The 12,724-nt window shown below is 42.1% G+C and overlaps 1 protein-coding gene across 1 annotated transcript in view; it reads left to right on the forward strand.

Moving 5' to 3' along the window:
- The window catches only part of DOCK5 (dedicator of cytokinesis 5), a 799,955-nt gene that overhangs the window by 465,566 nt on the left and 321,665 nt on the right, over positions 1-12,724 (forward strand). Inside the window, exon 15 of the mRNA XM_069214140.1 lies at positions 3,789-3,887. Within this exon, the coding sequence (XP_069070241.1) occupies positions 3,789-3,887 (99 nt within the window). The remainder of the gene's footprint in view (positions 1-3,788; positions 3,888-12,724) is intronic.

Here is a 12,724-nt window from a genome sequence, read left to right on the forward strand (position 1 = left end):
GCCACCTGAGTTTGCTGTTTTGCCATGTGGATTATATTGTAAATTGTAGCCATAGCTCAGTACTTACGCTGCAAATACCTGACAATATTCAAATCATCAAGGGCGCGAAACAAATTAAGGGATGATTTAGAAATTTAATGTATTAGCTACATAGGAACTTAGTTACTCGCAAAGCATTTATTTATTTAAGGATATTTGTAACACACTACATCCACTGTTCAAGAGTCTCTTGGTGCTGTTTAAGGCAAAGCATCACACAAAGGTGAGGTATAGCCATTAAGTCTCACCCCATCTTGAAACCATTAGAGAAACAACTATAAGAAAGGACAGTCAGGCCCACAGCAGAGTGTTTATGATGTGAAAAGCCAAGTTTTTTTGCTTTTTCTGAACCTTATTAAAGTTGTTTCAGGACGTACAGACAGTGGGGGTTGAACTGATAGGTCAGCAGCAGCCACTTGAATAGATCTTCAACCAAATTTCCTACACTTTCATTTTAGAATGGTAGAAGGGCTTGAGATTGAGACCACAAGACAGGAAGGAGAGTATATCGCACATTTCTTGCCTAGAAGAGAGGGGCTATTGTTACTATTGATTTTGTAAGCCATACTTGCTTCTTTGTATTCAGCCCGCTTATACACAGCTAACCAGTGTAAATGGTGGAATTGCTGAGTTGAAAACAGGACAAAACCTGTCTGTTTTTAAGAATTGTTTAAAAGTTCACAAGTGATATCTTAAGAGGCGATTAATTCAGCAATTATCTTGAGTTTGTCTGCTTGTTGCTCTTGATTGGAACTAATGAATTTTATTTGATCTTCCTCAGTAAAAATGTTTATAGTCACACATTTTCCATCCGCACTGACTCTCGGATAAAAACAATCCACACTACATAACTGAGAGTACTTCATACAATGTATATAAATGTGTTATGAAAAAATAAAACAAATTATGCAAACCCTTAAGGAGCTCCATTGTATACTCCTGCATGCCCATATTACTTTTAAGGCATGCAGCACTGTTTACAATGAATTACTTTAGAAACCTGGCAACCAGCATCAAGCATTCTGAGACACTGCTAAGGAACCACATTAGATTTATCATATTGGAATCCAAGAAATGAAATAAGTAGACAAATGAAGGACAGCCATTTACCTACCCAAGTATATAGCATTGTATCCCAGTACAGTCCCACTTGGCTCCACCCCTCCTCCATTTCAGGACGGAGTTGCAAACCCTTCACTTCATGCAGCATCTTTTCACTAAATACCCTGGTCCCCAGACCCCTTTGAAGTGACTCCCATATGCTGTGCTACCATGTTATCTCCTTCCCTTCTCACTAGGCCTTGCTAAACAACGTTCCATCATAACGTAATCACCTGGTTAATAGTCAGGCTGAAGAGCGCCCCGCTGCTCAGCAATGTAATCCTTGGTGCTCACCTTACGTGAAAACATCCAATGTCAAAAATGCTCCTTTTTGTGGCAGCCCCACTGTGCACCTCAGGCAGCAGGAATCCCTTTCGCTCTCTGTACTCTATCACCCTCTTTGCAAAGCTCTCTTGCTTTGCACCTGGGTTTATGAACTATGAAACATACATTCAGTTCTTAAATAATTGAAAGCCTTTTGTACAGTGTAATGTGGTCAGCTAGAATTGAGATGTTACAGTTCATGTGTCCTCTTTAATTGTCTTAATAAATATTACAGACTTTCAAAGATTTTCTGGAACCATACTTTTAAAGAGAAGCATCATCCTCTTCATCCTTGTTTGCAGGTTGATACCTACCCTTGAAGATAGCCATGAAGGTCAAAGACTGCACGCACTTTCAATGGGACCTTCAAGTTGAAGTGACCCTATACATATAATGGCAGCAGGGCCACTACTACTTTTTTGGTGTCTGTACAGGAGCACACTTTGCATCTTTATGCAATGGTGTGAAGAGTCCCTTTGAGAGTACTTTCTCCTACACAACCCTATGCAGCGATATTATCTAGGAGGGCGCTTTAATGTATGCCACTTTCCAGATGGTACATGGTCAGCGCATCTATTCAAACACTTTCTAAACTTGCTTTAGTGATATGAGGCATGTGTATCGGCAAATGGATTCCCTCATTTGCAGTAAGCCATGCGATTATGAAATTGTTGACTGTAAGGAGGAAGCACTACATTCTTTTGCAGCGTTGTACCCCACTGGAAAGATAGGTGCAGAGACTAATATTTTTCAGAAATCCATTAACCCTTTAATAACATCATCTGCTCAGTGTGGGGTCCTCACAAAGCTAAAATCAATTATGCCACTATTTCGGACAAGATCACCTGGTTAGTTTGTTACATAAGAAGATGAGTCTTTGCAATTTTCCACATGTTGTTAATGATCAAAGAGAACCCAAGGGAATCTTAGGGAATGAAAGTTTGTCATGGCTTAAAAACTAGGTTAGCCATAATGTGTGTGGTCACAGCACTTAAACTTCATTATCAGGTTATGTGTACCTGACTGGGACCATACATTTGACTGCATTATATTAGAATGTGGAAGTGGTAACCTGAACGACCTGAGAAGAGGGACGAGTAGCATACATTTTACATTAATTCTGAAAGTTCTCATATGATTGAGAACATTCTTCCAACCCAGCAACTAGGAACAAATCCAACTGTAAAAACATACAGAGTTGCCGTGAACTCATGACAAAATCGATGCAGTTTCCCCAGAGATGTATAAACTCTGATTGGCAAAATCATCTGCACACATTATCTGAGAATTGAGGTACAATATTCTGATTTGGAAAGAATATGGACACACTAGGATTGGTGAAAGCTCTGATAAAACAATCTTTGTAACTCATGGTGGTTCCCTACATTCTCTTTGGCTAGGTAGGAAGCATTAGGATGGTAGTCTCATAAAGGATAACTTCTGAGATATATTAATCTGTAAGTTCCTAGTGACCAAACCAGACCTCGTTCTTGTCAATGTTTTAATTTTGGAGCCTAATGAAGTCCATCACCCATAAGCACTCCAAGAATATTCTCCAAAGAAATAATTGTATTTTACCTGAGTAGGCCTTCCACCCACCCACCTATATGTTTTATGCACCTACTAAAATTCCCTTTTTTCTTTTTTTCTTCAATTAAAGATAAACTGATTATTTTCAATTATCAGAATATATTTACAAATTAATTTGAATTTGAATGTGATTTTCAGAGTCACACAAGCATTTAAACACTATATTGCTTTCCAGCTCTTTCAACTGAGGGAGGGCATGTGGGTAACTGGTGTTTAGAATACTTTAAGAAGTCTTTTCATGTTTTGGTACTTTTTATATGTAAGTGATGCATGAAAAATGCCACAGGCATTATTACGTGAAGTGTAAATTCTTTGAAGATCTGCCCAGAATTTAAAAAGCTCATTGAATTTGCCCTAAAACATAGAATTCGAGGCCATAGATACTGGAAAACATCTCCTGCAACAGGCCAAATGTGTAACATTTTTTAACACAGACTTGAAAAGGCAGGCATCTCTTTGGCAAGAGAAATTGTTACCCCTCTTTAGGTATGCAATACATGAAAATGCCACGGGTTTTCTTATGTGAGTTGTATTCATGTTCTGAAAATCTAGTACCGTGTTTGTAAGCCCAAATAATTCTGGAATGTACAACAAATTTTCTTGTATGATCTTATTACTGTCGCCATCCTGGGAGAATTGTGCTCAGGCTGATAGATAACTGCTCTTTGTGGCGGGTGATGTTCCATGACATTAATTTCTGTTTTCTCTTTTTCTTTTAATGTGGGTGTCCAAAGAAAGGGGTCCACCCTGGTGCTGGTTACGAAGGTATTTCTGAGTACAAGTCTGTTGTCTACTATCAGGTGAAGCAGCCCTGCTGGTACGAGACCGTGAAGGTGAGCTTTTAGCTGACACAAGAAAACTTGAGATGACGGTATCTGCTTATAAATTTAGAAACCTTTTAGCGGAATAACAGCGGAGTGCTTTGAAAGTTGTATTTAGTGATGGAACTATGAAACGCCAGGTGAAAGAAAACATAATTTAGAGAAGCTCGCCATGAAATTGAAGGGCAAGGGCTTACTAAATAGTCATTTTTAGCCATTGGCCCTTACAGCCTCTCCGCAGCATATAAATGTGTAAGGTTGTGGTTTGGTTTATATTTACTGTACAGTTTTCCAAACATGTATTTGAAAATTCTTTACATGCAGTTTGCAATCTTTTGCTTCTTATATTATCAGTCTGTTCTCTTTGGATGCATGGAAAAGTCTGGAGAGAGTGAGGTTCGACCAACAAATGTTATGATTGTTTCCTTTTTAACATGCTGTCTGAGTTCACAAACCACTATGATCTTCCCTATCCCAGTACACATCTGGAGTGGCTTAAGAACACATTAATAGAGGTGTGCCAAGTAGCCAGCCATGAACTTCTAAAAGGACTCCAAAATATCCCATCTCTTAGAAGAATAATCACCCGTTTCCTCTCTGTTTGAGTACATGGATTTGAAAGGTTTATCTTGCCTAAGAGGCTTTGAAGAAAATATTTTGATCTCTTTGTTGAGTTACCCATTTTTCTTTGGTGCTTTGTTCTTACTCCAGTGATAGGTAGAGGTATTTTACTCTTCAGGAACTGCATAATCCGCAACACAAATCGTTGTTATGTATGCTACAAATGTCTGACTTGGCCCTCAGTTTGAACAGATGCAAAGAATGTGGAAGGTTCACAAAGCTAATGATGAGTTGTTCACATATCAACGCGTTCACCTTTATTGGAGCAGAAAGTATTTTCAAAATTTTTGCAGCCTGATGATGGCCATTTATTTATGCAGAGGATACAATCATGTGCCCTGCAGCATATAAATCATGAGATAATAACAAATGTTGCTTGAGTACTGTGTGTTGATATCTCTGGGACCCATGCCTAAAGATACCCATCACAACTAGCAGATATCAGTGAGAAAAACAAGCATTGGCAAAGCCAATAGGTTTCACCTATATAACCTCTTCTTTGGCTCTGTTATTGTTTTTATATATATATATATACAGGGAGTGCAGAATTATTAGGCAAGTTGTATTTTTGAGGATTAATTTTATTATTGAACAACAACCATGTTCTCAATGAACCCAAAAAACTCATTAATATCAAAGCTGAATATTTTTGGAAGTAGTTTTTAGTTTGTTTTTAGTTTTAGCTATGTTAGGGGGATATCTGTGTGTGCAGGTGACTATTACTGTGCATAATTATTAGGCAACTTAACAAAAAACAAATATATACCCATTTCAATTATTTATTATTACCAGTGAAACCAATATAACATCTCAACATTCACAAATATACATTTCTGACATTCAAAAACAAAACAAAAACAAATCAGTGACCAATATAGCCACCTTTCTTTGCAAGGACACTCAAAAGCCTGCCATCCATGGATTCTGTCAGTGTTTTGATCTGTTCACCATCAACATTGCGTGCAGCAGCAACCACAGCCTCCCAGACACTGTTCAGAGAGGTGTACTGTTTTCCCTCCTTGTAAATCTCACATTTGATGATGGACCACAGGTTCTCAATGGGGTTCAGATCAGGTCAACAAGGAGGCCATGTCATTAGATTTCCTTCTTTTATACCCTTTCTTGCAAGCCACGCTGTGGAGTACTTGGACGCGTGTGATGGAGCATTGTCCTGCATGTAAATCATGTTTTTCTTGAAGGATGCAGACTTCTTCCTCTACCACTGCTTGAAGAAGGTGTCTTCCAGGAACTGGCAGTAGGACTGGGAGTTGAGCTTGACTCCATCCTCAACCCGAAAAGGCCCCACAAGCTCATCTTTGATGATACCAGCCCAAACCAGTACCCCACCTCCACCTTGCTGGCGTCTGAGTCGGACTGGAGCTCTCTACCCTTTACCAATCCAGCCACGGGCCCATCCATCTGGCCCATCAAGACTCACTCTCATTTCATCAGTCCATAAAACCTTAGAAAAATCAGTCTTGAGATATTTCTTGGCCCAGTCTTGACGTTTCAGCTTGTGTCTTGTTCAGTGGTGGTCGTCTTTCAGCCTTTCTTACCTTGGCCATGTCTCTGAGTATTGCACACCTTGTGCTTTTGGGCATTCCAGTGATGTTGCAGCTCTGAAATATGGCCAAACTGGTGGCAAGTGGCATCGTGGCAGCTGCACGCTTGACTTTTCTCAGTTCATGGGCAGTTATTTTGCGCCTTGGTTTTTCCACACGCTTCTTGCGACCCTGTTGACTATTTTGAATGAAACGCTTGATTGTTCGATGATCACGCTTCAGAAGCTTTGCAATTTTAAGAGTGCTGCATCCTTCTGCAAGATATCTCACTATTTTTGACTTTTCTGTGCCTGTCAAGTCCTTCTTTTGACCCATTTTGCCAAAGGAAAGGAAGTTGCCTAATAATTATGCACACCTGATATAGGGTGTTGATGTCATTAGACCACACCCCTTCTCATTACAGAGATGCACATCACCTAATATGCTTAATTGGTAGTAGGCTTTCGAGCCTATACAGCTTGGAGTAAGACAACATGCATAAAGAGGATGATGTGGTCAAAATACTCATTTGCCTAATAATTCTGCACTCCCTGTATATATATATGTTCGATGGCATGTGTAGCTGCAGATACACATGCTGTGCATTATCCTTCCATCTAGTGTTGGGCTCGGAGTGTTACAAGTAGTTTTTCTTCGAAGAAGTCTTTTCGAGTCACGAGACCGAGGGACTCCTCCCTTTCGGCTCCATTGCGCATGGGCGTCGACTCCATCTTAGATTGTTTTCTTTCCGCCATCGGGTTCCGACGTTTTCCTCTTCGCTCCGTAATTAGAATCGGGAAAGTTAGCTAAATATCGAAAATTCGACGGTATTGTTCGCGCTCGGTACCGGTTTAGTGTTAGTATATCGACACCGATAGTAGAAGCGCTCCGGTGGCCCTTCGGGGCTTCCACTCTTTAGCGGGGCCTGGTCGGCCCGACCGTGTCCATCGTTGAAACTAATGGACCGGACCCCCTTCCGCTTCTGTTCCGAGTGCCACGCGAAGTATCCTTATACAAACCAACACTTGGTCTGTAATCTGTGTCTATCACCGGAACACAGGGAGGATACTTGCGAGGCCTGTCGGGCATTTCGATCGAAAAAGACCCAACGCAATCGAAGAGCCAGAAGACTGCAAATGGTGTCGACACCAAGAGAACAGATCGACGTCGAAGAGGAGGAAAGAATCTCCATCCAGGGAATGGACTCAGACGACTCCGAAAGTGAGCGACCGGGGACAACGCAGAAAACTGTGAGTAAAACTGCCCCGTCCAAGACTCACTCCAAGATCATAAAGGCCAACGGGATGCCACCACCAGCAGGCCATGGCTTAACCCATCAAAAACACGGTGACCAACCATCCGCACCGAAAAAGGCCACACAACTGCCGAAGACATCCGACTCCGGTCAAGATTCAGGCTCCGAACGATCTCGGCACTGAGAGTTCGACACACTGAAGGTGAAAAAAGTTACCTCGGAACCGAAAAAGACTGTTTCGAAACCTTCGATACCGAAAAAAGCAGCCTCAGAGCCGAAATTAGGCTCTTACACGGAAGAGCAAGGACTTTCCAGCCAAATGCATGAACATAGATTTGAGCAGGAAATAAGTATGGGGGAACCAGACCATACCCAAAGGAGGCTGCATATCCAGAAAGAGACTGGAAAAATTCAAACTCTTCCTCCACTTAAACTCAAAAGAAAGCTGGCATTTCAGGAGTCAGAAATGCAGCCAAAGGCTAAAGTGGCAAGAGACAAAACACCACCACCAAGGTTTCTCCACAGCCTTCTCTACTACATTCACCACAGCTGTCCCTGGTAACGACACCCCCAATGCAGTCACCTACACATACGGGGATGACACAGGATGACCCGGATGCATGGGACTTAAATGATGCACCGGTCTCCGACAACAGTCCAGAATGTTACCCAGCAAGGCCGTCACCTCCATAGGACAGTACTGCATACACGCAGGTACTATCAAGGGCAGCTACATTCCACAATGTAGCAATGAATTCGGAGCCAATAGAGGACAATTTCCTATTTAACATCTTGGCATCCACCCACAGTTCCTACCAAAGTCTGCCAATGCTCCCAGGCATGCTCAAGCTCGCAAAGCAGGTCTTCCAAGAGCCAGTGAAAGGAAGGGCTATCATGCTTAGGGTGAAATTAAACGCCGACTTCTTCTCAGAAGTATAACTCAGTGGGTGTGGTTAACGACCAGCAGTAGTCAATGCTCAATTACAACGCAAGAGTTAGACCTTACTCCAGTGCCACAGAAACCGATGATAGGCTTTTAAATTTAATTCAATCCACATTAAGTTAGTCAAAGGGGTTATTCTCACTTCTTCGAAAAAAAGGAGGAAGCGACAGGTTCCCCCAAAGTAGTTTTCCAAATTCTATAGGATATTCTTCAGGGTCCGGTGGAAGACAACCCTAAAGAGGCCTCAGTAGAATACAGTAATACGCTAGCTGAATTTTTCCAGCAAACAATTTTGGACATCTATGCTACCTTTGAGGATAAAAGTCCCTTACTTGAGAAGGAGGAGTTTTCTATCAGTGACAGAGTGGTTGGCTTATCTCATCTTACTTCTCTTTCACAAGCTCAAGTACTAACTTTCTTGAGTGCCCTCAAATCAGGATTCCCCCCGGACCCTGCTCCTCCTCATATATTTGTCCAAGGGGCGGAAGCTATAGTTCCTGTGCTGACACAACTACTCAATGATTCTCTAGCTAAAGGATTAGTACACAGCTCATGGAAGCATGCTATAGTGAAACCGCTATTAAAAAAAACTACTCTTGGCCCTACAGTGTTGAAGAATTTTAGACCCATCTCCCTTCTGCCCACCCCGCCAAAATTTTGGATAAATACATCAATCTACAACTCTCCACCTTCCTAGAAGAGAATATGTTGCTCCATCCCACTGAGATGGGCTTCAGAGCGGGTCACAGCACGGAAACTGCATTAATTGCGGTTACGGAAGAGGCCAGAAAGAGGGTTGACCAGGGTCGTACCACAGTGATCATTATGCTGGACTTGAGTGCAGCATTTGACACTGTAGACCACCAGGTACTCATTCAGAGAATGAGGGAGATTGGTATCAAGGAACAAGCACTTGCCTGGCTTACTTCCTTCTTACAGGATAGATCCTTTCAGGTCCTAGACTGTTCGTTCCTATCGTACAAACTACAATGTAGGTGCGGTGTACCTCAGGGCTCGGCCCTTAGTCCGACACTGTTTAACATTTATATGGCTCCCCTGGCCTCCTTGGTGGAATCATTTGGGTTAGCATTGGTGTCTTATGCTGATGACACCCAACTGGTGGTCTCCTTTTCTGCCAATGAGACTTCAGAAGGAGCCGCTCTTCACACATGCATGCAAGCGGTCTCAAGCTGGATGACCCAGAGTAAATTACAACTAAATGAGGAGAAAACGGAAGTGATGATATTGGGTCCAGAACCAAGGCCTGGAATCCTTTGCACTTGTCCTTTGGCACTTAGTGAGTTCCTGCTTCCCAAAAAGCAAGTTAAGAGTTTGGGAATCAGTCTGGATCCCCTTTTGACATTAGACCTGTATGCTAGGAATATATCTAAAACTTGCTTCGCATTACTGAGACTTCTCAGGAAAGTCTTTGTCATCCTTCTTGCATTGGCTAGAAGACCTATTGTACAGGCCATCATTCTTTCAAGGCTAGACTATGGGAATGGTCTCTTCCTAGGTTCCCCAGTCTATGTGAAAAAGAAACTACAAAGAGTTCAAAACGCCGCAGCTCGTTTACTACTGAACATCCCGAGAAGATTATCCGTGCAAGCTGGGCTAGTGTCCTTGCACTGGCTGCCGGTTGAGCAACGGATCAAATTTAATTCCCTAAGTCACATCCACAGGTCCTTGTATGACAGAGGACCTCCACTCCTTAAGAACTTGGCTACTTTCTATAAGCCGAACAGAGATTTGAGATCTGCTACAATAGCTTTAGCAACTGTACCAAAAATACAGAAAGTTAGATGGGGTTGGTCCTCTCTGACGTTTTTAGGAGCCAAACTGTGAAACTCGCTGCCCCATAAACTTCGGTTGATGGATCAAGAACTGGAGTTTCAAAAGGCCTTGAAAACATGGTTATTTTAGGTCTGCTTTTATTTTGTTTTCTTCATCCTTTCTGTGGTTAGGGTCCATTAGTGCTGGGAAACCCGAGGTATATAAACTGTGTAACATAACAAAGGGTTTATTCTCACTTCTCTACCGACTAGGAGGGGTTATTTTTGGCAGACGGGAGACAGGGCAGCAGATGAATGTTACACACCGAGGACTTTTATGTTAACAAAAACACTACATATCCATCCATTTTATTTAAAAAAAAAAAAAAAAAAAGAAATGCTATGCGGCTAACATATTTTTATTATACAAAGATACAAACATGGTACTTTTGAAAACGGTTGAACATCCTAAAAATGTTTACTGTACCTAGCAAGATGGCATACAGGATATGAAATCGCGCAGCTCTACAAGCCACTATTACAGCCTGCATCTTTTCCGGTTCGTGCTGCAGCATCAGCCAACTTTAATGGCTGCTACGGGTAGAGGAAGCATATTGCGAGGCTCCAATTGTGCTTGCATTGCCTTGCTGCAAACAAATGGCATTGTAAAGGCGCTGCTGTGAAGCACTAAGGGACGGTTCACTGTGGGGTCCAGAATCACCGTGCACTGTGGATGCTTTATGGATGGCGGTGTGTGGGTGGTGGTGTTGGGCTACTCTGTGGCCGATGTGTCAGACCTTTGTCCACTACTAAGGCTGTTGTGGAGTAAGGTTGCCTTTGCCTGAGAAGGCAATCAGAGACACCACAGCTGTACTCAAGACTAAAATGGACCTTCTCTGTGGAGATCCTGCCCAGCAGAAAAATAGGAAAGGTGTTAGAGACCTAAAACAGTAAATAGGTGGCCAAAACAATCACCAAAATTGTTTTTGAAACATGGACCACCATTGTTAAACTGCTGTTAGCCATACGCTTTCTGGGGACAAGAGCTGAAGATTCAGAACGAAGATGCTGCCTAAGTAATCTTTGATTTCTGGGCTGGGGTGTCAGTAGGAGGTGCTGAGAATGTAAATTAAAAAAAGTACCTGCGGCATGTGGAAGGACACTGGCGCCAGCCACTGATCACCAACCGGAAGGAGTACTTTGTCCAAGCTCCATCCAGGCTCATGAGAACCGCAGAAGTCCGAAGAAGAGAGGATGTACAACCTCATGATGTAAGTATTCCTGCTGACCAATGAGAAGCAAGGACAGGAGAGTGACCGGAGAAGCCAACCAATGGTAAATAATGGGAAGCCTGTGGGTGACATGTGTAAGCCTGTGACAAAGACAAAAGACTTTGCCACAGCGCAAGTGCTGTGCAGGCAAGACCTAAAAAGTAATGGGAAGAATTATTGAATGTTTCTCATCCACTGGTAATTAGTCTGGGCCACATTCCAGTCCATTGTCTTTTACTCACTCGGCCGATACAAAGGGAGGCCAAACAGATGCAAGTGAGTCTTGCACCTACTCTCTTAGGAACTGACCAGCATCAACTGCATCAACTGCTAGACATCCACTTTAACTCCTTGTGTCATACGATCCTAGCTACATCTCTCTAATGAGGCCTATGAGATCTGAAACATGTCTAGGCTTGTGTTCCCATACGTGGGGGTGAACCCTGTAGTTAATGCTGGATAATCCCTATTGGAGTGGTAGCAACACTGATTTGCATATGTTTGGTTCCTATCTGTAGTGGCACAGTAAACAAGGAAATATGTTACCAGTAGTTAAATAATTAAAGCGTTCAATCCACCTTTTTTTATTTTTGTTCTCCTCAGCAAGGATTATTCTTAATACAACTTCCCCCTTGGGACAGAAGGTCATGATGAGGGAAATGCAAATCCTGAATGCACAAACTTCAATGGTGAACCCAAGATCATCTCAGTGACTGGGTCTAGTGTATCACTGGCACATAGCCAGGATATGTAGACCTTGGTACTGCCTGCCTCGGCTGGCTTTGTTTTGGCAGGGGCATGAGCCTCTATGTGTCTGTTAGTGTAGAGCCATTTCTTTGGGAGGTCCACAGCCAACGTTTAGGACCCCCACAGGCTCTTCCAAATGCAGTCAGTGTAGGTGGGTGCAAAATGTGCATGACCCTGTGGCTACTGTACATATTTGGTCTTCTTAGGTGGATCTTTACTAGGGCAAAAGTCTTCACTTGGTTTGTTGATTGCTGAATGAAGAATTGTTTTTGTGTGGCTACTTTGGGGATTATTGTATGCAGCTTAATGGCATGCTGTAACCATGTCTATGCTGTAAATATATGCTGAATATTTTAGGTGGAGTTTAACGAGCAATACTGCTTTCTATGTCATAATTAAACATTCATAACAGAAATGTATATTTTAGTGTGAACTCTTGTAATGATGAAACTATATTTAATTGTACATACAACAGTAATTATTTTGTAATGGATTACATTTCCTGAAGTTTTAACTCTATCTATAATCTTTTCCCTTGTCTTCCTTTTATTATTAGTGGATTCAGGTAGGGATATCACACTCAGTTGTTGGTGTTGACGCAGCGTGCAATCTGGTATTGATGAGAGGCTTGTAGTTGGATGACCTCAATGGTTGATTTAAGGGTTCAGGCCTGGGGATAGTTACTAGTAAAATAAACTA

This window comes from Pleurodeles waltl, chromosome 11 (assembly GCF_031143425.1).
Source record: "Pleurodeles waltl isolate 20211129_DDA chromosome 11, aPleWal1.hap1.20221129, whole genome shotgun sequence".
In the NCBI taxonomy this organism is placed as follows: Eukaryota; Metazoa; Chordata; class Amphibia; order Caudata; family Salamandridae; genus Pleurodeles; species Pleurodeles waltl.